The sequence below is a fragment of the Ailuropoda melanoleuca genome, chromosome 11 (assembly GCF_002007445.2).
Source record: "Ailuropoda melanoleuca isolate Jingjing chromosome 11, ASM200744v2, whole genome shotgun sequence".
Taxonomy (NCBI): Eukaryota; Metazoa; Chordata; class Mammalia; order Carnivora; family Ursidae; genus Ailuropoda; species Ailuropoda melanoleuca.
Genome location: NC_048228.1, coordinates 296,087 through 321,139, shown reverse-complemented (window position 1 = coordinate 321,139; position 25,053 = coordinate 296,087). Strand labels below are relative to the sequence as shown.

General features: G+C 62.0%; 3 protein-coding genes across 7 annotated transcripts in view; 2 read left to right on the top strand and 1 right to left on the bottom strand.

The window, feature by feature from the left end:
- Positions 1-1,560, bottom strand: part of B3GALT6 (beta-1,3-galactosyltransferase 6) — a 3,594-nt gene extending 2,034 nt beyond the window's left edge. Inside the window, exons 1-2 of the mRNA XM_034672023.1 lie at positions 1,343-1,560; positions 4-311 (exon numbers count right to left, since the gene is read on the bottom strand). Of these exons, the coding sequence (XP_034527914.1) occupies positions 4-311; positions 1,343-1,560 (526 nt within the window). The remainder of the gene's footprint in view (positions 1-3; positions 312-1,342) is intronic.
- On the top strand, positions 231-14,542 carry SDF4 (stromal cell derived factor 4). Of its 4 annotated transcripts, none has more exons than XM_002929823.4 (7): positions 231-387; positions 3,352-3,704; positions 8,348-8,484; positions 8,727-8,840; positions 12,089-12,247; positions 12,598-12,773; positions 13,844-14,542. In XM_002929823.4, the coding sequence occupies exons 2-7, from the start codon at positions 3,400-3,402 to the stop codon at positions 14,018-14,020; spliced, it is 1,068 nt and encodes a 355-aa protein (XP_002929869.1). In that variant the 5' UTR covers positions 231-387; positions 3,352-3,399; the 3' UTR covers positions 14,021-14,542. The 4 variants fall into 4 exon arrangements, with proteins under 4 accessions (XP_002929869.1, XP_034526960.1, XP_034526962.1 ...); XM_034671069.1 differs by having other exon boundaries at positions 8,727-8,888; XM_034671071.1 differs by having other exon boundaries at positions 8,727-8,888; positions 12,598-12,783; positions 13,844-14,018.
- A 130-nt stretch (positions 14,543-14,672) lies between these two features.
- On the top strand, positions 14,673-20,851 carry TNFRSF4 (TNF receptor superfamily member 4). Of its 2 annotated transcripts, none has more exons than XM_011237921.3 (7): positions 14,673-17,984; positions 18,243-18,365; positions 18,875-18,976; positions 19,344-19,410; positions 19,961-20,157; positions 20,345-20,449; positions 20,542-20,851. In XM_011237921.3, exons 1-7 carry the CDS (start codon positions 17,837-17,839, stop codon positions 20,610-20,612), a joined length of 813 nt encoding a protein of 270 aa, XP_011236223.2. In that variant the 5' UTR covers positions 14,673-17,836; the 3' UTR covers positions 20,613-20,851. The 2 variants fall into 2 exon arrangements, with proteins under 2 accessions (XP_011236223.2, XP_034526963.1); XM_034671072.1 differs by having other exon boundaries at positions 19,879-20,157.
- Positions 20,852-25,053: the final 4,202 nt, after the last annotated feature.

Below are 25,053 nucleotides of genomic sequence, written 5' to 3'. Positions count from 1 at the left end.
CACCCAGCGCCGTCCGGTGCCGCCACGCGCGCCGCAGCAGCTTCATGGCCCGCGCGCGTGCGGGAAGCGCCCCCGAGGTCCCGAAGCCGGCGCGCAGGCCGCGTCGACCGGCGGCGGAGGCGGAGGGCCAGGCGCTGCCTGTCACGTGTCCGCCTGTCACGTGGGCACGCGTGCCCTGCTCATTGGTTGTCCGGGAGGGGGCCGCGCGGCCACTTCCGCCCGGAGGAAAGATGGCGGCGCCAGCGTCGTCGCGGTGAGGTCGCGCCCGCCGTTCCTGATCCGCCTCTTCCCGGAAGAAAGATGGCCGCGGCCTAGGCGAGGGCCGTCGGAGGCGTCACGGGCGCTCGGGCCCCGCTCGGCGGATCCTGGGCGAGGGGAGGGAGACTGGTGAGTGAGGGCCCGGAGGCAGGGGGCGTCAGGAGGCCTGCAGACGCTCTCTCGGGCCACTGGACCCTGGGCTCATGTCCTCTGCTCTCACCGACGGCTGCCGCCGGGAAACTGAGGCTGAGGGGGACCGGTGGGCAGGGGAGTCGGCTGGACCCCGGTGTTTGCCAGCGGGGTGACCTCAGTCCCCTCGTCCGTAACAGGTGCCCTAGTTGGTGGGACTTGGGGAAGATTTGAAATCGTGTGTGTAAAGCTCCTGGTTTCCGGCTCAGTCAGTGGCAGTTGTTATCAACGCCGAGCGCGACTCCTAAGAGCGGTGACAGAGCTTTTAGATGAAGCGTTCGCCTCTTTAACGGCAAGAGATCTAGGTTCGCCAGACCGGACACCCCGGGATGGCCAAGAAATGTCGCCTGCACTTGAGCTGGGCCCCTGGGGTGGTGTCGCCACTCTCCTTTGACGTCGCTTCTGGAGGATGGGGATTCCCTGGTCAGCCAGCCAAGCCCCTGCCTGTGAGATCGCGGTGGGGGGAGGGGTGCGGGGCAGGCGGAGGGTGAGGAACCGAGCGCTGGTTGGCTTGTTGACCACGCCGCTAAGATAAATAACTGCTGAAAAGGGAGAGGAGGAAGTCTCACTTGACCTCCTGATAGCTGTGTGGTTATTTTGGGGTTACTTTTGTGCAGAAGCTCGCGTCCTACCCATGAAGATAAGTAAGGAATTGACTTTGTTTTTTCAGGGAGCAAAGTACAGTCTGTTTGGACATGATATGTGTTTTTATGGCCACAGTCAGTGAGAGCGATACTAATGTCAGGGGAGGTCATCTTGGTTTGCGCAACACTTTCCTAGGCCGGAGAGCTGGGACGCAGGAGTAGAATTCCACTCCAGCAGGAAAGGAACCCTTGGTGACCGCAGGCTTGTGCAAGTCCTGGCTTCTGGCAGGTGCCTTTCCCCCTGGGCCCACCTTAGGGGCAGCCCCATGGCATCTCCACTCAGTTTAATACCCCCAAGCTGCTTGCTGGGGCTGCGGGTGCCTGACCAGACCCCACTTACTGGTTTCCTCCTGGTCTGTTTATATCGAGTTGTGTTGGTCTTGAGATGTGTGCCCTGTGTTGTTCCCACGGGCCCTGTACTTTTTACTGTGCGCTTGTGCAGAGCACTGACGTTTTCAGGAACACGCATGTTGCGGTGTGGCAGAAACCCCTGTACGTGTTCACTCAGTTGTGTGGACAGTGTGACAGCTGCTGGGACGGTGCAGGGAGGAGGGTGTGGTGTCCCAGTAGATGTGATTCAGGGCAGTCCCAGCACGGAACGCCGTGGGGCAGCTGGCGGGCTCGAGTGCCTGTGGGGATATCGGGGATATCGCAGGCTCCATAGACCTGGAAAGAGGGATGTACGCTGCCCTGTGAGGGTTACTCCTTCAAAGGAATGAGACAGGAGAGTTCAGAGAGCAGTCTCGTTGAAGGGTCCAGATAGTGCGTAGGTTCAGAAGACTAGTGCATAAAGGTGTCACCTGGCAGGTGAATAATGCCCTTCTGGAGCAGGTAGGTTCAAAAGGAAGCATCAAATAAGCAAGGGGTGGCATCTGCTAGTGCTACCAGACCAGCCAACCGAAGCCCCCTTGGCCGGCACTGTGTGCCCTCGGGCTGTGGTGTGGTGGCTGTGCTGCTGGCCCGCATAGACGTCTGCTGTGCCTCATGGAAGGCCCTGTGCTTCTTGCCATGCCCCAGCTTGGCTGCAGATGGCACTCTGGCCTGCAGCGTGTGTGTCCAGGGCCACCACCCCTGGACCCTGGGTACCAGTGGGCTTCCCTCTGCTGTTCCTCCCTGTATAGACTGCCGGAGGAGGGCCTCAGCTGCACCTGAAAGGACCACCAGGTGTTTGCCAGGTGGACAGACTATGAGAGGAACAGGTTAAGTAAAGGTCAAGAAGGAGCTGGAGTTCCTTTTGGGGAGTGTGGAGCGTGAAGGCCCATGAGAAGCTGAGCAGGGAACTGGGCAGGCAACTGGGCCCTGTTCTGGCGCCAGCCAGAAGGGAATTCCAGGCCATTCCAGAAGGGAATCTGGAGGAACCTGGTAGGCGTGAGGGAAAGCAGGTAGGCCTGGGTGGCAGGAGCTGGATGTGGGAGAAGGCTGGGATGGCCGAGTGCTTGTGGCCCTGGGATCCTTACTGTGGCGGAGTGGACAGAAGGGTGGCGTTGTTTCCTCATTGCCGGGCCCAGGCATACCAAGGATGACAGACTTCCTGTTGCTCCTGGGTGAAGACAAGCAAGGGTGTGTGTGTGCACACCTATGTATATGTGGGTATATACGTGTAGGTGTGTGCGTGTGCATGCATTTGTGTGCATGTGTGTACTTGTTGAGTGTGTGTGTGTGTGCGTGTGTGCGCGCGCGCATCTGCAGAGGTCATTGAGATGGGAAGGTCGAAGGGGCTGGTGCCCTGCTGGGCGGGTTTGGGGATTTGCTGGCACCAGGCCCAGTCCTCACAAAGCCTTGGGGTGGGGGAGGGGGCTTCCTGTTTCAGGGTGGAAACTGAGGCTGGGGAGGCCAGGTGACTTAGCCAAGGTCACAGAGGTCCCAAATGCTGAGTTGGGATTTGGAGAATGAGTTACCGTGACTCTGGGGTCCTTCTTGATGCCAGGAGGGATGGAGAGAGACTGTTCTGGGAATGCCAGCTGTGGGCATTGAAAAGGGGTAGGTTTAGTGGTGCTGGGTAGCCCTGGAAAAGGAGAAAGTGGTATGTCCAGTATGTATCACGTAGACCAAACACTTCCATTTCATGTCAAGTAAATGCCTCTTTAGTGAAGTCTTTGCTGATGCTCCAGTGAACGATGGCTGTGTCCTCTTTATAGACCTTTAATTGCATGCTGGGGTCTGGCAGCCATGGGCTTTGGCCTTCTTCAGTGCCTGGGGTGGTGGGAAGGCTGTGACCCCAGGCCTCACTTCCTCACCTGCCCTGCCCCTCTCTTCCCAGCTTCTGGCCACACTTGTGGACCATCCCGCAGTCTGGACCCAGGTGGCCATGGCGCCCAGGCAGGCTCCCCTCTGTGGCCTGGCTCCTCACTGCCTCTGGCTCTTGGGGGTCATCCTTCTGATGGACGTGTCTGCCCGGCCTGCCAACCACTCATCGGCTCGGGAGAGAGCCGGCAACAAGGAGGAGCCTGAGATCCTGCCCCCGGACCACCTGAATGGGGTGAAGCTAGAGATGGATGGGCACCTCAACAAAGACTTCCACCAGGAGGTCTTCCTGGGGAAGGACATGGACGGCTTTGAGGAGGACGCGGAGCCACGGAGGAGCAGGAGGAAGCTAATGGTCATCTTCTCCAAGTAGGTGCCCAGGCCTGGGGAGCTGCTAGAATCTAACTAGTTTGCTCACCTGTGGCCGAAGCTCATGCAGGCCATGTGCTGGGGCTGGGCAGGGTCCACAGGTCTCAGGGGGCCCATGCCTTAGGAGGCTCTCTGCCCAGCACGGGCCTGGTGGAGTCAGGCTCCCAGGGTACTGGTGACATGGCGGCCCAGTCATGTGTCAGGACCCGGGATTCATGGCTCTCAGTTCCGGGAAGGAGACTGAGAGGAGCTCGTTCGTGGGGCTGACTTTCCTGTGGGAGCCACTCTGAGTGCACACAGGTGTCACACAGGCTTGGACACACGCACAGGTCATGTGTGCTGGCTGAGAGCACACACAGAGGTCACATGGCCTGGTGGCTTTGGAGCCTCTGAGGGAGGTGAGGGGCTTCGTGGCCAGGACATGGGCTCAGGAGAAGGCCCTCGGCAGTTGGACCTGGGCTCTGTTGCCTGAGCCCGCCAGCCTCCTCCTCATCGGTGAAAGTGGGTATTGAGAGCCCTGCTTCTTGGGCGTGGTAAGAACGAAGTGAGCTGTGTGCTGTCCACCCGTAGGACCAGGGTGGGATGAGGATGGAGAACAGACGAAGGGCAGTGGGGCTGAGGGGGCGGTGCAGTAATGTGGGAGAGGGTGGGGTGTGCTGAAGGGCATGGCAGGTTTTGCCAGTGGGTGGGTGGGAGGAGACCAAGCAGCCGCAGGTGGAGGTGAGGGAGGGTGGGGTAGGCGTGAGGCTTCCGCGAGCAGAGCGGAGACACTGGGTAGCCCAGTTACTGAGTGGAGTGGAGGGGAGCATCTGGCAGGCGTGCACACGTCCTTGGGATGGAAGGCCAAGTCTGGGCACGGGATGAGAGGTCTGGAGAGAGGACCATGGGCCTGTGGGGTTCCGAGGTCAGGAGAAAGGAGGAGCCACCAGGAGGCAGTGGTGGGAGAGGGAGCGCTTCCCCGGACAGCTCCCTCTGAGGCCGCGTTGGAGAAACTGGTGACTGTGGTCTGATGAAGTGCACTAAAGCCTTGCCCAGCATCCAGGTGTCACTGTCATTTGGAGGGAAGCTTGCTGTTTCTGGTGAGCGGAGGAAAACTGGGGACCACGGTGGCTCCTTCTTGGTGGTCGGATGGAGGGAGACCCACAAAAGGCAGGAACTTGGGATACCTGTTCTGTTCTTTCATCTACACGATGCCCTAATGGGGTTTCCCTGGATCGGTGTTGGCGAGAGAGGGGGATCCCAGGGGCCTGCCTGTTGGAGGTGCTGTGTGCACTGGGTGCTGGGGGGCAGGGTGGGGTAGCAGATGGGCTACCAGCTGGAGGCAGGAGGGTCTGGGTCGAGACCGAGTGAGGAGACAGGTGGCGCTAGCAGAAGGCTGTCCGCGCCGACGCTGGACTGCGTAATCTGCTCATGATTGGGCCAGCTAACGTAGAGGGCACCGGGCTCTCCCCAGGGCTGTTGGGAGCAGCCATCCCCACACCGAGAGCCGCCTTCCCGGCAGCCCACAGAGGGTGGTCTGCACCACTCACTGGGCCAGGGGCGAGGTGTGTGCCCACGGGCAGCCTTTGGGCTGAATCCAGGCAAGAGGATGTACCCAGGCCTGCGCTGGGCATCCTTGGGAGAGAGAGTGGCTTCACCCTGGGCCCCAAGGTAGCTGTGGAACTGTGAACCTGGGAGTATCTTACCTGTTAGAAGATCTTCCCATCAAACAGGTTGAAACGACCGTTGAGCCAGCAGCAGGGTCTTCCTGGAGTTAGTCTGTGCCTTAGAGCCCTTGGCACTTCGGTGTGTTGCAGAGTCCGGAGGGTCCAGCGGACGAGCCCGGGGCTCTAGGAGGAAGGGGTCACCAGAGGGGCTGGCACTGTGGAAGGGAAGGGACCAGGCAGGGCCCCTTGGACCCCTTGGATGGGAATGGGGCAGAATCCAGAGAGGGTGGGACGTGGCCTAGCGACTCAGGGCCGGGAGCAGGTGCGTGCCGCTGGAGCAAGGGGGGTGGTGGGGAGGCGCGATGCCTTCCTGCGGTGCTTACATCTTCACTGTCGAAGGTCAGCTCCGTACCCGGTTAGAACATAGCTGGGTGTCATGACAGAGCATGGAGCCAGAAATTCAGCCGTGAGACTGGGACCTTGGGGGCTGGGGGTGTGGCTCAGAGACCCTTCTAGGTCGAGCCCCACCTGAATCTCCCACCTGGCGGGGCTCTGAGGGCTGGATGTGCAGATGTCTGTGCGTGGGCAGGGAGGAGGGTTGAATTCCGGGCTGCACCCGGGCCTCCTCTTCCTGGGCACCTGTCAGCCTACGTGCAGTGTGGAGAGGGGGGCGCTTGCTCAGAGGGGCCGTGATGCGAAGAGCGCGTCAGCTGGAGTGCAGAAGATGGGGCCCGGGGGCGTGTGGCCAGCCGGAGGACGGGGGCTGGCTTGCAGGCTGCTTGCTCTTCAGTCTCTCGGGTGTGGTCCTGTCTGTCCACGGGAGGTGCCGTTGTTATGCATCTCCCATCTTGCGTGGTCACAGGTGGGGAGCACCGAAACCCCGCGCAGTGCCCCTTGCCGCACTGGTTTCCACGCCGATCTCTGCCTACAGCCGTGCCTGCTTCAAGACGCGGCAGCACGACTGCCGCCTCACCGGCCCCCTGCCCCAGTCACACGTGGTCTCAGGACCTGGTTTTGATTAAAGTAATGCTGTCACAACATTTCTTTCTTTTTTTAAAAAAATTTATTCATTTATTAGAAAAAAGAAAGAGCACGCGTGTACGTGCCTGTGCCTGTTGGGGGAGATGGAGACGGAGACAGAGAGAGAATCTCCCTGCTGAGTGCAGAGCCCGACGTGGGACTCGATCCCACGACCCTGAAATCATGACCCGAGCTGAAATGGAGTTGAGTGCTTAAATGACTGAGCCACCCAGGTGCCCCCCCCCGACGTTTGTTAAATAAACTTTTCGGGGGCACCTGGTGGCTCAGTTGGTTAAGCGATTGCCTTCGGCTCAGGTCATGATCCTGGAGTCCCAGGATCGAGTCCCACATTGGGCTCCCTGCTCAGGGAGTCTGCTTCTCCCTCTGACCCTTCTCCCCTCATGCTCTCTCTCTCTCTCTCTCTCAAATAAATGAAATCTTTAAAAAAAATAAAATAAAATAAATAAATAAATAAACTTTTCGTTTTGGACTGGTTTTAGATTTACAGGAAAATGTTCAAGATAGCCAGTTTTCCCTCGTATCGACATTAGGTAACCACGGTGCATTTGTGGAAACTGAGAAACAGTAGCGCTATGTTCCTGTTGTCTAACACCGCAGACTTGAGAGTTCACTCGGTTCCCCAACATCCCTGTCCAGGTCCCACACTGCATTGAGTGTCACAGCTCCTTTGTCCCCTCTGGGATGGGCTGGTGTCTCAGACTCTCTTACTTTTTCAGGACCGTGACCGTTTTGAGGAGGACTGCACAGGCGTTGTGTCGAATGTCCCTCATTTTGGGTTTGTCTGTTGCGTTTTCTGGTGGTTAGAGTGGGGCTGTGGGTTTGGGGGAGAACACCGCAGCGGTGAGGCGGCCCTCTCGTCACATGCTTTCAGGGGGTCGCTGGCGTCCGTAGGGCAGCACGGGGCACGTTGGCCTGGTCACCCGGTCCCGGCGGTGCCTGCCAGGTGTCTCCTCTCCCCCTCCTGTCTTCTCTGGCGGCCACTCAGTGAGGCAGTCGCCCTCCGGGGGGTGGGAACGAGCCGGGCCCCCCGCGGTGTGGGGGTGGCAGGGGAGATCCACGGTATTATCTGGAATGCCGTGGGAGGCTTTCCTGTGCCCCACGTGTGGATTTCGCCATCATTTCCCTGCGTCGGCTGGGGCTCCGGGAAGTCTGTCGGGCACTCTGGGCACGAGCCAGCACTGCGGGGCTTTGCTGCCCACAGTGTTGCAGCCATGGCCGTTGGGAGCGCTTTCATCGTTCGTGTTGGCGGCACTCTCTCACTTGCTGGTGCTCCCAGATGCTCCCCGTGTGCCTGCCTCAGCCCTAGAGTCAGCCAATTTCCGGGGAGCCCTGGTTTCTTTCATGGAGGGGGTGTCGAGAAGCCAGGATCTGGGAACTGGTGTCCCTGCCTGAGGGCCTCCCGGTGGGCGGGGCTCGATGCCGTGTGGGTGCGCACAAACGTGCGTGTACATAGGTGTGTTAGGTCATGCACACACGCACTAGTCCGCACACGCGCGTGTGTGAGCCGTGCATCCACAGAGCACTGCTAGCTCAGGTGTGCACACGCGTGTGCATGCGTCAGCACACGCGTGTGCACACTTGCATCTGCACTTGCTTCTCCGTCTAGCCGTCCGTGCCCACGTATGAAACATGACTCTGCTCTGGCCTCGCAGCTCTGGTCCTGTCCCAGGTGTCGGGGTGTGCGGGTTTGGGTTGACGAGGCTGAGTGTCACGAGCAAGGGCCGAGTCCGTCTCCCGCCGGCGGCCCCCAGACGGCTGGGGGAGTGGCACTAAGCTGCTGCTGCAGAGCAAACCGCCAGCCTTCCCTGCCACCCCGACGTCCCCTGACACCTCCGGCCTCACTGTTGGGTAGAGTGTCCCTGTCCGTGGTGGTGGAGCCCTGCCGGCCACCCTTTGGTCTGTCAGTCCTGTCCCGGGTTCTTAAGGCCTCGTCTGATGTCACTCACCTGCCCGCAGGGTGGACGTGAACACCGACCGGAGGATCAGTGCTAAGGAGATGCAGCGTTGGATCATGGAGAAGACGGCGGAGCACTTCCAGGAGGCCATCGAGGAGAGCAAGGTGCACTTCCACGCTGTGGACCCCGATGGCGACGGTATGGCCTACCTCACCCTCACCTGGTGGGCCCGGGGCTGCCAGGAGGAGGGCGGTGTGCGCAGAGGGCGGAGGAAGTGCGGGGCCAGGGGGCGGGGCTGGGCTGAGGCCACCACTCCAGTGCTTGTTGCTTCTGCACCGGCCCGTAGTGCAGGGTTATGACAGATGTCTGAAAACAACGACATCTCTCTTCCTAAAATCATCCGTTGTGAAACAGCCTAGCAGGTCAGTCTTCTCTTCCAGGTCGTGTGTCGTGGGATGAGTATAAGGTGAAGTTTTTGGTGAGCAAAGGCCACAATGAGCAAGAAGTTGTGGAGAAGATCAAGAATGGCGAGGAGCTGAAAGTCGACGAGGAGAGTGAGCGCCTGGGTCCTGTGGCGCGCCGCCAGGGGGCCTGTAGCCCGGGTGGGCCGTGGGGGCAACAGGTGGCCTGTTGTGGGCTCGAGCTGGCGGGGGGAGGCTGGTCTGTGGGCTGGGACAGGGTCCTGGCGGGGGATGCGGTGAGGCAGGTAGGCATCTGGAGAGAGGGGCATGGAGGTGGGGCGGGGCCGGCCGGCGACCGGGCAGAGCGCCTCTCTCCCCTCAGCCTGTAAAGCCTCACGGGTGCATGTGTGCTGGGGTGTTGGCTAGCTTCTAGAGCACGGCTGAAGGATACTCACACCCTTCGCTGGATCCTGCCTGGGTGCCCCTGCCAAGCCGGGCGTCAGGTTTGGTGTGCCACCTGTCGTGTCCTGTCCTTCCTCCACACGGTGGGTCACCATTCCCACGCTTGTCCCATCGTGTCTTCTCCTGGTGGTCGTGGGTGTGTGGGAGTTTCTCTGTGGCATCTTGGCCCCGGGACACGTCCCTGTTTGTCATGTGTCTGCGTGGTGGGTGTGCTGGCACCCTCTGCTCTGCTTCGTGGCCCCGGGCCGCAGGTGCTCCCTGCTGCTGGGCCTTCAGGTGAGCTGTGGGCACTCTTGTCTGTGCCAGCACGCGTGTTTCAGGTCCTGGACCCTCTGTCCTCTGTCGGTTGCAGTCATTCCTTCTTTCTGTTTGTATTTTCCTGCTTGTCCTTAATCCTGATTCCCCACCTTCCTTGCTGGCGTGCGGGGAATTGACTGGCCTTTCTGTGCTAACCTTCTGGCCGGCGGTCTTGGTATGATTCAGATCTTCTATGCGGGCTATCATGACATCTGTGAACACGGACAGTTTGTTTTCTCCTTCCCAATCTGTGTGCCTCTGATTTCTTTTTATTATCTTACTGCATTGGCTGGGACTCCAGTATGGTGTTGGGAGGGGCTTTTTCTTGTTCTGATCTTGGAGGAAGAGTGTCCGGTTTCTCACCATTAAGCTGATATAAGCTGTAGGTTTTCTGTAGATGTTCTTTGTCCAGTGGTGGAAATTCTCCTCTATTCCTAGTTTGTTCAGAGCTTGGATCATGAATGGCCGTTGGATTTTATGTCATGCTTTTTCTGTGTCTGTTGATAACAACCGTGTGATTTTTCTTCGGCCTGATGTGACGCTCACGTGAAGTGATTTTCGGACGTTGAACCAGCCTGTGCACCTAGGGTGGGTCCCACTTGGTCGTGGTCGGATTCTTCTTACATGTTTTCGGATTTAATTGCTGATCTTTTGTGGGGCACGTTTGCAGGAGACACACTGGTCTGTAGTTCCCTTTTCTTGCAGCGTCCTGTAAGTCTGAGTCCCCAGCCTTCCAGCGGTCCACTTGGGGGCCGCCCATCACGGGCACCTCGTCCATGCCTCCACCTTTGTTCCTCCTGCACAGTTTGTCTGTGGTGCACGTGTGACTTCGCAGCGCCAGACCCCTTTCCAGGGCGGCACGGAGGCTCGGATGCCCTCGGCCTTCCCTGCTTCCTGGGTGCCATCCAGGATTTTACTTCTGTCCTTTTTAAACCCTGTGCCTTGGACGTGATTTTTTTTTTCTCCTGAAATGGTTGTTTGCCTTTTTCATATTTGTTTCTGTTTTGCGTCTCCATGGTTTGCCCTGTGGTTCTGACCGTCCCCTGAAGGTGGTATTTAGAGGCATCTGGGGTCCTGGGGGGCCTCTGTCCTGCCAACGTTGGCGATATGTCACCAGCATCTGAGGTGGCCGCTAGGGCGCGGACTGCTGGCCCCCCCGTCCCCGCCTGCTCTCAGGAGCTAGTCTGTCTTCAGCACCTTTCCTTTGGGTGTGCCTGGGGTCAGGACCCGTTCTTCGGGAACGTGAACTCTGTCGCCTCAGCCTGCCTGTCGACTCCTTCATCTCAGCACGTGTTCAAGGCCCCTCCTTCCCTTCTTTAGTTTGGGTGGGTGAGCAGGTCTGGGGCATTGGAAGTGAAGAGCTGTGTTCAGGGTCTGGGAAGCCAGGGGAGTGCAGGCGGGGGCTGAGAGGTGGGCCCGGGAGTCCCCACGTGGCAGTCTGCCTCCTCGGGGCTCGTGGGGCTGCCATCCCCAGGCACCACAGACGGGGGCTTGCAGGGGTTGGTGGCAGGCCTCCCTCCAGCTTCTGGTGCCGCTGGCGTCCCTGCTTGTGTCTGTCTCTGTGTGTGGACATCCTGCTGTTGGCTTCAGTGCCACCTTAAATCTCCAGTGACTGCACGCTGAAGTCCTTGAGTAGTTTTTTTCCATCAGGCGCTGTTCACAGGCTGGGTGGATGTAGCGAGTCTGCGCTTGTGCCCGTGCGTGGCGGGGGTGCGGCCACCCACTCCCACCTTCCTCTAAGCGGATTTGCCGTTAGAAGTAGGTCAGCACCGCATCTTCTGTTCATCAGAAGGCACTGAGACTTGAGGTGGCGGGTACTGTGTGGGATGCGGCTGTGTCCCTGTCGCGATGTGCCGAGGCCTGGGCGTCCCTGTGCCAGCGACTGCAGTGAAGGTGTGGATGGATCTCCGTGCCTCAGCTCTTCCTGCTCGCCTGGCCTCGGCCGCTCCGTTGAAGACCTGGACAGTCTCTGAGCCTGCGAGGCTGTGGGGGCCAGCTCCGGGCCCTGCTCCCCATGCCGGGCCTTCCCACGGAGGGAGAGTGGGGGCTGCAGCGAGAGTCTGTGGGGTGCTTGAGTCATATCTGGAAGCTGGGTTTTCCTCCAGAGCCCTGCCCTCCGCGTCCAGTGCACGTGAAAGAGATGGAAAGGAGCAAGGTCGCGCCTTGTTCCTGTAGGTGCACGGTGAGGGTAGGTCCGCCTACACCGTGCTTTCTGTTTCTCCCGAGGAGCAAACAGCAGCAGTGAGCTGAGGGTGGGGGCTGCGTGGGGGCGGGCGTCTGAGCCTGTGTGTGTGGGGGGCTGTGTCCAAGGGGGGGAAAGCTGGGTCTTGGGGGGTCTGGGTTTGTATCTGGAGGGGGGTTGGTACCTGAATTTGGGGGGGCTCTGTGTCCACAGGTGTCTGCATCTTGTGGGATCTGTCTGCGTCCGAGGACAGTCTGTGCCTGTGTCTTGGGGGGTCTGTGTCTGTCTGGGGAGCTCTGTACCATCTGCCTCCCTGAGGGCTGAGCTCTCCTTTGAGCGGCAGGGCCCTCGGCCTTACTCACCACAGTGTCCTGAGCCAGACTTCCCATCCAGGTAGCACATCTCAGAACTTTTCCAATCATGCAAGTGCCCTGGGTCCTCATGGGTATGCCTCTCTCAGCACAGGAAGTCTTGGAGAACCTCAAGGACCGCTGGTATCAGGCGGACAACCCCCCCTCAGACCTTCTTCTGACTGAGGACGAGTTCCTGTCGTTCCTGCACCCCGAGCACAGCCGTGGCATGCTCAAGTTCATGGTCAAGGAGATTGTCCGGGACCTGGGTGAGGCCTGGCCTGTGACCCAGCCTCTGGGGGGCAGTGCCTCCCTGCTGGCAGCTGGGCTGGAGGGCAGGGCCCACTGTGCACCTGCAGCAGTCCTCCTGGCACGGGTCGGCCTGGGGGTCTTGGAAGCTGTGCAGCCGCATAGTGGTAAGGGAGGGTCAGACCGTGTCCTGGGCCATCTGGCCTCCACCGGGCTCTCGAGCAGGCCAGATGAGATGCACCTGTTTTGCTTTAGGCTAAAATTTAACACAGTGAAAATTTGGCAGCAAACGTGTTTGGTTAACTTCTGGGTGGGCTTGGTTGGTCCCGCGTCTGCTTGAGGTCTGAGTGTCCACTCCCCTGTCCTGCAGACCAGGACGGTGACAAGCAGCTCTCGCTGCCCGAATTCATCTCTCTGCCCGTGGGCACTGTGGAGAACCAGCAGGGCCAGGACATCGATGACAGTTGGGTCAGAGACCGAAAAAAAGAGTTTGAGGAACTGATTGATGCCAACCATGATGGGATCGTGACCATGGCGGAGCTGGAGGTGAGCGCAGGTGCCTGCGACCCCCACCCCCGACCTGAGGTCAGGCCCAGGTCCCAGGCTTCCAGGTGCGCCTGAGGCAAGGGGCTGCGGTGGAAAGGAGGCTGTGGCTGGTCGCCGTGTCACTTCGTGGCACCTGGAGGTGGGCTCCCTGTGTGCAGGGGAGGGGGATTCGCCTGACAGCATGGTCACCTGTGGCACTCAGCCAAGATGAGCGGGAAAGCGGGCAGCCCAGTGAGGCGCCTGCCCCCTGGTCGGGGTGCCTAGGATGTCTTGGCCTCTCCTGGCTCCAAGCAGCCGCTCCCCAGTGGGCAGCTGTCTGGATGCTGGGCACCGGGGGCTGCGGGCTGCGTTGGAATCCACCATCTCCCCTGAGGTGTTTTTGCTGGTGGTGCGTGGGTGCTGTGTGGGCTTGTTTTTCCCCGTTGCTGGATGACTCATTCTCTTTAAACCAGAATTCTCTGATCCCTGTTGATAGCTGGCAGACACATCTGGTTCAAGGATCGAAGGGCTGCTCGTTGAGTCCATGTCCATGCCTCTGTCCAGGTGTCACGTGACAGGCAGGCAGGCCCCCAGCAGCCACTCAAGGCTGTTTGACCTCCGGCTGGCCCTTCCCTTCCATGAGGGGTGCCATGAGGAGGATGGAAGGCAGTGAGTCTCAGACGCCCACACAGGCGAAGGCTGTCTGGCCCTGAGCCACTTCCAGCCTGGTGTCTGCCTTCCAGAACATTCCAGAACATGCCCATATCCCCTTCTTGCTGCTTCTGTATTGTCAGTCCATGGGGTATTTTAAATAAGGTGTTGCTTTCTGTAGCTGGTGACAGGGTCAGAGCCCTGCAGCTGCTTCCCTGAGGCAGGAGGTGGTGACCTTGCTGACAGGGCATCCACGGGGGGCGGGCGCATCTGCCCCGGGCTGGGGGGTCTCATGGCCATGTCACCAGTGTGGACTTTTGGCGCTGTAGTGGAGATGGCACCCGAGGTCAGCGGGCCCCAGTGCTGCCTGGGAGTGGGCGCTCTGGGGAGGGCCGTGGTGGCCAGGGTCCGTGCTGACCCAGTGCCTGGCACCGTTGTAGGACTACATGGACCCCATGAACGAGTACAATGCCCTTAACGAGGCCAAGCAGATGATCGCCATCGCCGACGAGAACCAGAACCAGCACCTGGAGCCCGAGGAGGTCCTCAAGTACAGTGAGTTCTTCACGGGCAGCAAACTGATGGACTACGCCCGCAACGTGCACGAGGAGTTCTGAGCCCGCGCCTCCTGCCGCCCGCCCCACGCGCCTCGGCCGGCCGGCCCTCCCTCCCTCCCGTGGCCCCGACAGCCGTGGTCCAGGCTTACTACGGATGTGCTTGAGCGGGCCCGGGTCCCGAGGTGCAGCTGCGGACTGGCTGCCCTCCGTGCGTGGGGGTCCCACGTGACTGCTGCGTCTCATTTCTGAGAACCGGGTGCTGTTCCGTGAAGGCACTGACCGCATCAGGGCCCTGTGGGCTCACCACACCTGTGGGAAGTAACGCAGCTCCTGCCGTTTCCTTGAAAACCGAGACGTGAACGTAGTGTTAGAATGTGCTCTGCTGGGAGCCCGTCGCCGGCCGCTGGGGGGTGCCTGCCCCTTCCCGGGGCGCTGCGGAGGGGCTCCCGCAGTGTTCCCGTCTCCGAAAACACAAACACTTGTGACGAGAATCTCCTTCGTGTACTTTAAAATAGAGTTGCCTTTTTCTCCCAGCTTCGTTTCTTTGTTGAAAAAACGCCCATAAAATGATTTTGGAACGTTTGTGGCTAGGTGGCTTCTGCTTAATGCTTTTGAGGTGGGTGATTCGGTGAGAACAGAGGGTTTGGTCAGGCTCCTGCCGGGGCAGGTGTGGAAGGGACCGGGCCCCTGGGTGGGGCTGCATGTGAGGGTTGTGTTCAGCGACGGGGAGGCCCGCGGGTACGTGGGAGAGGGCCGTTGCAGGGAGCTGAGGGTCTGGGCTGCGGATTCAAAGTCAGGAGCCTGGAGCCTGGGTGAGACCCCCTGGGAGGGGCCGGGTGGGGGGCACAGGAGTTCCTGGTAGAGAGGGAAGAACTGAGGACGAGCCCTTGGGGCAGGGGCTGGGGGGAGAACGCAGGAGTCCACCAAGAGTCACCTCAGAGCTCCAGCCGGCCTGGCTGTGGAGGACGCAGCAGAGGTGGCCAGGGGACCTGGAGTCTCACTGAGCCTGTGGTCGGGCTGGGGGGGCCTGAGAGCCTGGGGATGGGACAGGGCTATTGGTGGAGGTCCCACCAGACCTGTTTTCTCACACTTGGTGTCCCAGGCCCTTTCTGGGGGGTCAGCTGTGCCCAGTGCTTGTGTGGTGTGTGGGGACAGAGGGCATTGAGCTGTGAGGAGTTTAACTGACTGAGGGTCCCTGACCTCACGTGCCTCCGAGCTGCCGCCTTCAGCGCCTGCCCCCTGCCCCCGCACCCCTCCGTGCTGGTCATCGCCTTCGCCCAGAGCCGGGGGCTGTGGCGTCTCAGCGGACGCTCCTCTAGCTAGTGGGTCCACTCAGGCCTTAGAGGGCCCTGCTCGGGTGGGGGCTGTAGCTGGGTGGGCAGAGGGGCTGCCCTGAGCTGCCCCTGTGACCCGCCCTCGCCACAGGGAGCGGCTTCCGCACAGCGTGGGGTGGGGCTGCTGTAGGGGAACTGGGGCGCGGGAACACCTGCCCTGGTTTCCAGGCAGACAAAGACTTGAGAAGGGACAGGAGTGTGTGGTGGCGGGGTCCCCATGGTGGCCGGGCCCACGTGGGTGTTGGCAGCAAACAGCTGTGTGATGCTCGGCACAGGTGCGGGCCGAGCCTGGGGTCGGCTGGGCCCCCAGGATGGGGGCTGGGCAGGCGCCTGACGTGCTTAGTAAGTTGTCTGCTCGGTGGGTCAGCGTGACAGACGCCCGATACGTGGGCCAGGTGTGCAGGGCCTCGGGCGGTGGGGGCCGGTACCACCAGAGGCCAGGCAGCCGCCGCGTGCCCCCAGAGAAGGAGAGGGGCACGCTGGAGGGGGTGCTGCCCACCAGACTCCCAAGTAGCTCAATGTCAGAGGCTACAGCTTGTCAACTTAAAAAAAAAAGATTTTTCTCACCGTCTGCGGAAGACGGGGGCGCGCACACGCGCACAACAGGCGGCCTGACGCCGCGATCCCCTCCCCGGCGTGGCCCCCTGCCGCTGGCAGAGCTTGCCTCTCCCTCCGCCCCAGCTGTCGTGGGCCGTGGCCTCGGCCGTGGCAGCCTTGCCCAGCACAGCCGGGGAGGAATTTCCCACAGGTGGGCCGGGGAGCTCAGCTTTCTCACCTGTTGTTGGGGAGTCGGGCAGGGGGATTTCCAGCTTCCACCCTGCTGTCCTCCCTGAGCGAGGCCCTCCGCCTGAAACTGTACATTACCTGGTGAACGGTTCATTTCATCTCAAGGTTATGGTGTGAAAGGTACACCAACTACACAGCATAGCCTCCCCTGCCTCGAGGGCACCCAGTGATGTCGGAGCCCGTGTGGGCAGGCTTCCATACACCGCAGCCCTGCACACGGCCCTCCCGCCTGCCCCGGAACTGCCCCGCTCGCGTCCGAGGCCGCAGGTGCTCTGGGGGACCATCTGTGGGTCACCCCAGCCTTCACTGTTACGTTGGAGCTTTCGGGACACCCTAAGCCCAGGGCGGGTATGTGGTGAGGCCGGCTTGGCCCGGCCCCTGGGGGGGACACGGCCGTCCTGCCGGCCCCTCGCCCAGCCAGGGAGTCAGAGTGGGTGCAGGTGGACCCCTCACCCCCATCGTCACAGGAGCAGCCGCACACACGTGCCTCACGCACACACAGGATTCTACATGCTCCCAGGCATACTTTGTACCCAGGGTACAGGGCAGGCGCTGTCCTAACAGTACCGTGGACGATTGTCTCCAGTCCTGGGGCCGGGCGTCTGAGAGCAAGTGTGGGCAGGGCTGCTTTCTCCTGAGGCCTCTGTCCTTGGTGCCCGACACTGCCTTCTCCTTTGTCGTCACGCGGCCTCCCTCTGCGCTCTCCTGGGGTCTCTCCCAGAAGGACGCCCGCCCTTTGGGATCAGGGCCCACCCCTCTGACCCCCTCTGAAGTTTACCACCACCCTAGAGGTCCCATCTCCAAACAGCCAAACGTTGGAGGTCAGGGCTTCACCCCGTGAACCTGGGGACACAGGCCAGCTCCTGACCCCTGCGTGTGCACTCGTGTGCTCGCCACTTACGCCTGTGCCCCTGCACACTTGCATGCTCCGCTTGTAGGCACAGGCCCCTCAGAGCTCTTGGCCTCAGTCTGAGCCAGTTTTGGATGCTCGGGCCAGGGAGTACGCTCTGGAGTCTGCGGACCGTGGCTCTTCCTCCCGAGCCAATGTCCAGTAGAGGGTCCAGAGCGGAGAGGCCTGTCTCCTGACCCGGTGTGCTGCCTGCGTTTACCCATGTGCTCTGTGCACCCCTTTGCTGAGGGAGCGGTGAGGACTGGCGCAAATGTAGCCTTTTGTGGGGGGCATCGCGAGAGTGGCCACCTGCTCCCCGGGGGTCTGCCGGCCCTGTACAGGGAGAGTGGGTCCCCAGAGGAGTGAACCTGTGGAGGGCTCCGGAGACTAGCCTCATCCAAACGGCTTGGTTGAGCTGGGCACAGCAGGAGGGTACCCAGTGTGCCCAGCCAAAGGGGCTCCATGTCCCTGGTGCGATGGGGGCAAGAGGGGTCCAGTGTGGGGGGTGGGTGCAGACTAGATGTGCTGGCCCTAGCAGGGGTCAGGAGGCTGTGGGTCCCTCACTTTGGCCCCAGGTCTGCGTGCCGGGTTGGTGCCCAGCTGCCAGCTGGCTGAGCCTGAGGTTAGTGGACGTAGTTGAGGGGACGAGGGCCCCGGGGCCCAGGGCAGGAGAGAAGCCACAGCCTGGAGGGTTGCTGCCCAGACTAGCTGCCTTCTTGCCACCAGCCCAGGTCAGGGGTCCCCAGCCCTTCCTGGGCCTCCCTCCTCCTGGTCCCCTCCTCCTCTCTCCCTCCCCACCCCTCCTCCGCAGCCCTTATAGCCACATCCTGCAAGGAAAAACCCCAGACTCCTGCACCGCCCGCGGAGATGAGGATGCTCGTGGAGCCTCAGCGGCCCAGCGGGCCTCACTCCGCCCTCCTACTCCTGGGGCTTGTGCTGGGCGCTGCAGCCGGGCTCACCTGTGTGGGGAATGCCTACCCCAAAGACGGCAAGTGCTGTCATGACTGCCCACCAGGTGAGTGGCCTGGCCACAGAGTTGGGGAGGGTTGCCTATGGGGACAAGGGGACCTGGGACATGGGGGTGGGAGACGTATGGGGACGGGGGTTGGGGAGAGGGGAACATGCAGGTGGGGTCCCGGGACACGGGGGTCGTGGACTAGTGGACTCAGGCTGATAGAGTGGGTAACCTGCAACCAGGTCCAGGACCGTGGGCCTCCGGGACCGGGGTCGGGGGTGCCAAGCCGTGCTGAGTCTTGTCCGCCTCCCGCTGCAGGTTATGGGATGGAGAGCCGCTGCAGTGGAGGCCTGGACACCCAGTGTCTCCCGTGTCCGCCTGGCTTCTACAACGAGGCTACAAACTATGAACCCTGCAAACCCTGCACACAGTGCAATCAGAGTGAGCGCCACCCCAGCCCGGATCCCGGGACCCCCACCTGAGTCCCTGTCGCCCCGCCCAGGCGCTCACAGGAGGTCCCCACAGCCGCAGAAACAAACCCCAAACCACAGTGGGGCCTGCTGCACCATGGAGGCCCCCCAGAAGCCCCTCCCTCCTTCCAGGGGGGCTGAGACCACGTGGAGTCGGGCAGGAGCACGTGCCTGCCAGCGGGCCTTTGGTGGCGGTGAGAGCCGGATGCCACCGCCACCTCCACCGCCACCACCACTCAGGGTCCTGCTGCGGGCCCGGCCCGAGGTGGGAAGGGAGGCTGGAACCGCCACGGGGATGCGTCCCAGGGGCCACGTGGCCAAAAGGAATATGGCATCCAGGGACGGGAGAGAACCAGGAGCTTCCCGGCTGCGAGGGGGCTGCTGGTCCGGGAGCCCTTGGCCTCCGTCCTCCAGCCTGCCCTGAAGCCCTGGCAGCCCTGGCATTCCCGCCCACTGTGCCTGCCTCATCTGACCCCCCAGGAAGTGGGAGCGAAGCCAAGCGGAGATGTACAGCCACACAGGACACCGTCTGCAGCTGTAAGCCAGGCACGGAGCCCCAGGACGGCTTCAAGCGCGGAGTCGGTAAGCCTGGGGGTGGGGGCGGGGGTGGGGGTGGGCAGTGTGTGCATGAGAGGTCTTTCGTGTGCATGAGAGGTCAGGGTCTGTGCCTGTGGGGGCCCCGGGAGCAGTGAAGGAAGAATGACATGCTCTCACTTCCCATTGCACCCCAACCCCAGGTCGTCCCAAGTTCTTTCCCCCAACACACAGGCTAAGCCAGGAAGGGGTGTGGGGTCACCTGGGTCAGGGCCAGTGGGTGGAACGTGGCAGGGAGGAGGTTCTGGAGGCTGTGGGGGTGAGCGCCCAGCCCTGCAGGACTAGCCTGCAGCAGCAGCTGCGTCCAGGTCCCCGAGGTGGCAGTGGAGAGACTGTCCTGCTGTCTTTGTTGCAGACTGTGCCCCGTGCCCACCGGGACACTTCTCCCCAGGTGATGACCAGGCCTGCAAGCCCTGGACCAAGTGAGTGACCTGGGGGGCCCCTGGTCCCTGCCCCCCGAAAGGGCCCTTGTCCCCTCATGACCCGGTCCCACCATGCTGCCCACCTGCTCAGCCCTGGTCCAGCCTTCTCCCACCAGCCTGGCTGGAGTGAGGAGTGTATGAGACTATCCTAGGCCCTGCAAGGTTAGAGAGCACGGCTCATGCATGGCTGGGGACTCCGCGGTGGGGGCAGGAGGAGAGCAGGGGGTGGTTTGAGAGGGTTAGGTGAGGCTGGAGCATATTGGGAAGAGACAGTGTGGGGAGAAGAGCGAGGGGAAATGGGGAATGAGGGTGCGGGGCAGGCGGCCCCGGGTGTAGCCGAGTTTCCCTTGTGGGTGTGGGGCCTGGGCAGGGTCCTTGGCCTGTCCCCTGGGTGGGAGTGTGATGCTGCCTGAGGTGATCCGGCATGGATCTCCCATTGCTCCCCACGTCTCTCTGGTCCTATCTCAGTTCTGGGACCATCCAGTCCATCTGGGAGGAGTCGGCGGGAGTGGGGGGCCTCCGGCCTGATCAACACCCCTGCTTTCCTCAGCTGTACCTTGATGGGAAAGCGTACAGTGAGGCCAGCCAGCCAAAGCTCGGATGCTGTCTGCGAGGACAGGAGCTCCCCAGCCACACTGCCGTGGGAGACCCAGGGCCCCCCAGCCTGGCACCCCACCACCCAGCCCACCACGGCTTGGACCGGGGCCTCACAGGGGCCCTTCACACCCCCTACAGAGCCCCCAAGGGGTAAGGGGGGCCTGGCCTCACCCCAGCAGGGCCCTCCCCCAACCCAAAAGAGAAGGGGGGTGGGGAGAGAGGGATGCGGTGGTGATGCCCTCTGCCCTCATTGAGGTCCTCCAGGGGTGGAGTCCTTCCTCTGGTNCCTTCCTCTGGTGGCCCCCCCCCCCCGCCAGCGGACCCTGCCTCCCCACAGGCCCCCAGCTGGCTGCTGTCTTGGGCCTGGGCCTGGGCCTGCTTGCCCCCGTGGCGGCCGCGCTGGCCCTGCTCCTGCACCACAGAGCCTGGCGGCTGCCCCCCAGTAAGTACCCAGTGTGGCCCTAGTCCAGACTGCCTCCCGAAGGGCTGAGACCCTTACCCACCTCCCACCTCTTGCTCGTTCCTCCTCCCCAGGTGGAAACAGCTTCCGGACCCCCATCCAAGAGGAGCACGCCGACGCCAACTCCACCCTGGCCAAGATCTGAGCAGCTCGCGCTCCCACCCCAGGCTGGGGGCCCAGAGGGTCTGCTAGACGTCGAGGGGCATTGGGGTGCCCCCAGGCACAGGCCGCCACGCCCCGTCACCCGGGTGACCCGTCACCCCCCCACCCCCCCACCCTACCCTGCACCGTTTTAGGTGCTCCTGGGCTGGCACCCAGGGCTCTGCTACGTATGCTGTGCATACTCCCTGCCCAGCGTGGTGCCCCCAATAAACGACCTTGACCTTGGCAACTGTGGGTCTCTGACTGGGCTAGTAGGCTGGGGGCCTCGCAGCCACAGTGCGAGGGCTGGGACTGTGCCCGCTCTGGCGGGAGAGGGATCTGCAGCCTAGGCAGGGGTGTGGGGTTGGGGGCTCAAGCGGACCCCACTCAGAGACTCCAGGACCCCTGTCCTCACCCCTTCTCTGGGCACATCCCGGCACCTGCGGTGGGGCGTGGATGCCAAAATAAATGTCCTGGGGGGATTAGACAACCCAGCAGCTGGTTGGGGGAATCCAGGAGCTGCTGCTCTGAGCCCCTAAACCTGGGTGAGTTAGGTCCCAGGCACCCACCGTGAGCCCACAGCTCTGGCATTAACGGGAGCAGGTAGGAGACCTGGGGCTCTGGCCCCAAAGGGCACGTTTGAGGGTGACCCTTCAGGCTCTGTGTGTCCTTCCAGAGCAGAGAGCTCAAGAGCCATTCCTTCTCAAGGCGTCTCGAGCCCCAGGCCCTGCCAGACCTGCCTGTGGGTTGCGGGTAGCGAGTGGTGAAGGTTGGGCATTGCCACTTTGGGAAAGTAGAGATTTCCAATCAGGCTGAGCCTCAGTCTGCCCTGGGTGTGGACAAACGGCCCCAGTGCAGAAGAATCCCAATGCCCATCGACAGGAGGGTCCCACTGACTGTGACTTGCCGTCCACGGACACGGCGCCTCTCCTGCTGGGTTGCCAGGCCAGATGGCAAATGTCCTTTGCAGCGGCCGGGTGACCCGCAGCCACAGAGACTCTGGGCCCTGACTTCTGCAGAGCCCTGGCCACCAACCCTCCTTGTTTCCTGGGCCAGCTTTCTCCCCAAGGTCGCCCCAGAGGCCTGTCCTCTGAGCCCTCCACCCCGGCCCGAACACTGCACAGGAGGACAGAGCTGTCCGTGCTCACCCACACCGAGTCCCCACAGGCTTCTGGCTGGGACTCAGCAGTGAGCAGAAAAACGGAAGCCGTGCCCTCGACACAGGCAGCAAACCTGTACCCTTGATCTGGGGACAGTGGTCCCCAGGACCGCACGGAGCCTGTGGAGAGGTGCTGTGGGACGGGCTGGAGGGGGCAGGGTGGGGGCTGGGCTTCCTCCCACGCCTCCCAGCTCTTCCTTCAGCCAGGACACCCTCCCCTTGCCTGGCTGCTCCATGCCTGCCCTGGGGTACCAAGATGGACAGAGTCACCTTCTCTTTGTTTCTACACTGACCCTAAGCACACTCTCTGGCCTCTCGCCCCCTGCCCGTGCTGAAAACCGTCCCACTTTCTCCACCCCAGGCCCTGCCTGACCCCCAGGCCTGGGCATCGAGCTGTGGCCCTGCCCAGCGCCCGGTGTCCCCCAGGCGCCTCTCCCACTGCGCCCCTCCTCCACTCCCCCTCCCGGTGCCCCATCCGGCCCTGCCGCCGTCAGATCCCCATCTCCACAGGCCACCACCCTTCTGGTTACTTCCTGGACTCTGTGAGGGAGGGACCCTCTGCTAACAGGAACAGGGTTACGTGTAAAGCTGGAACAAGTGATGAAAGGGAGCTGCGGTGAGCGGCTCCGAGTGCTGGAAAGCCCAGACGGCAGATAAGCTCGCCTCCCCCTCGCTGCCCAGCTGTAGAGGCTCCTCTCATCCCCGCAGGCTGCGGCTAGGGGCGGCGGGGTGGGGGCTTCCGGAGGGCCTGGAACCACACGGCAGACGCAGGTGCTGACATTTGGCTGACGTCACGCCTGCCTCTGGAGGGGCCTTGCTCCTGAGCCGCTGTCTCTGTGGGCATTTGACCTGGGCCCTTTGATTTCTGTGCTGCCCTGGCGGCCACGGAAGAAACTTCCTCTCCCACTCGCCCCGGGCCCTTCCAGCGGAACTTCTCTGCACAGAGCTCCTCCTTTCCAGCTCCCCTTTACCCGTCCCCGCCACACACTGCTTCCAGAAGGACCAGCCGACACATGGCATGGTCTGACAAGCACTGGGTATCCATCATATTTTCCTGGGCCACGGCCTGTCACGCACTTACCAGAACCAGCGTGCCTCTGTACTGCCACAGACCGGACGGACCCCTCGGGTCTTTGAAATGAGCAGTGGACGAAGGTCTAGAACTGCTGGCTCTGTGTGTGGAGCCCCTCTCTGTCCCAGCGCTCAGACTCATCGCCCGGTGTGGGAGCTGACCGGAGATCTCAGGGCTCCGCTGGGCTCGGGCAGCCTGGAGCTACGGCCCACCCTAGAGCCCCCCTCCTTTCCCTGCACGACCAGGTTACCCCTCTGCGGAGGGGCTGTGCATCCTGGGGCTTGGAGAGCCGAGTCACAAATGGCTAATTCCTGTCATTTTCCCTCAGAAGAGGAACCAGTTCTCAAAGGCCACTACCACAGCTGTCACCACACCTCCAGCCCAAGGGCATAAGCACGGTCCCGCTCCTGAGACCCTGGCCCCAGGGAGGCTTCCTGGAGGAGGCAGGGCCGCAGAAGCCCTCTGTGCCACATGCAGAAACAGAAGCCCAGAGGGACAAGGGACAGTCTCATGGTGTGTTGGAGGCCGGATTTTCTATGATTTGAGGACTCAGTCAGGAGCTGGCCCTCCACACCCTCCAGGATGACCAGATTTGCCCGGAAAGGTCTAGGTGGGAACCAGCCCAGCAGTTAGAGCTGGGACCTGAGCAGGCCACCTCTGGTCCAGAGCTTCAAGAGACTGGAGGGTTTGGTCAATGCCGGGATCCCTTCTTACCAGCAACCTCGCCCAAGATCTGAGGAGGTCCTAGAGTTGGGAGGTGTGAGGGGGCTCCCCTGGGGGCTCTAAGCCATGAGCATTTCTGCACAGCCGCAGCCCAAAGGAGCGGGTATGTATGTGTGTTGGGGGGCCGGGACCACCATGTGCACCTGGAGCCTGGTCAGACCTTGTTGGCCAAGTGAGGGGGCTTGTCCTGATCCCCAGAAAGTAAGGGGGGTGTTGTCCCAGTCCCTGGAAAGCAGGAGAGCCCCTTCTGATCCCTGGCAAGTGGGGGGCCTCTTGGTGTGGGGCTCCGTGCTGAGAATCGGTGGTCAGGGCTATGATGCTGGCAGATGGGGGCTCTGGGGCCTGCAGGTTTCACTGAGGATGAGGGAGTTGGAGGGGATCTGTAAAAGCCCGTGGGGCCCTCCTGAGGAAGCTGGAGCAGGGGTAGGGGACCCAGCCAGACACCGGGGGAGCACAGCGAGGGAGCAGTCCCCGGCCAGACCATCCTGGGGGTCCCTGAACCAGCCCACCTGCGGGCACTACCCACCTCAGGGTGCCGTCTGCCACCTAGCATCCAGCACCCACCCTTCCCGCAGGCAACCCTCCCTTCAGACCTGACAGGTGGCAGGTTTTGAATAGAAAACATTTCTGACCCTCTCCCTTCCAGTCCTGCCCCAGACGTCGTTGGGGATGCAGGCTGTGTTCAGTGCACCACTCTCCCCCATACGCACACATGTGGGGGCATGTTTAGTCTCTGGGCAGGGACGCTTAGGAACCCCCCAAGGTCACCCCCCACCCCGCCGGCCCGGGAGTCTCCTGGAGGCCCCCAACCCCACCCTGTGTGGTTGCACTCCGCAGCCTGCGGAGACCGCCTCCCCGAGATACAGCTGCGCTCAGCCGACTTAAAAGAATATATATATATATATATTTTAAAGAGTTTATTTATTTATTTGACACAGAGGGAGACAGCCAGCAAGAGAGGGAACACAAGCAGGGGGAGTGGGAGAGGAAGAAGCAGGCTCATAGCGAAGGAGCCTGATGTGGGGCTCGATCCCAGGACCCCGGGACCACACCCCGGGCCGAAGGCAGACGCCTAACGACTGCGCCACCCAGGAGCCCCTTAAAAGAATAGTTTATTATTTAGAGCAGCTTTGGGCTGCATCAGACTCGTGGGGAGCTGCAGAGGCTTCCCGCGTGCCCCGCCCCCGCCGTCGCCCTCCCCCAGGGGCCGTTTGTGACAGCGGACGCTGGGCTTGGCCCAGGGCGCATGGTCTGCAGCGGGGTCCCGCGCGGCTGTGCGCTCTGTGGTTGGGACAAAACGCTAACGACGCGTCGTCACCACGGTAGTCACACGGAGTGGTTTCGCCGCCCCCGGGTCCCCGGTGTTCTGCCCGCCCCTGGAACTGCGAGCTGCCGGGTGTCACAGCCGGTGCGGATGGCAACAACTGTCCCCTCCCGGAGTCAGCCTGCGGGGCGGGGTCTGGGCGTGCCCGGATGGGGGCGTGGCAGGGC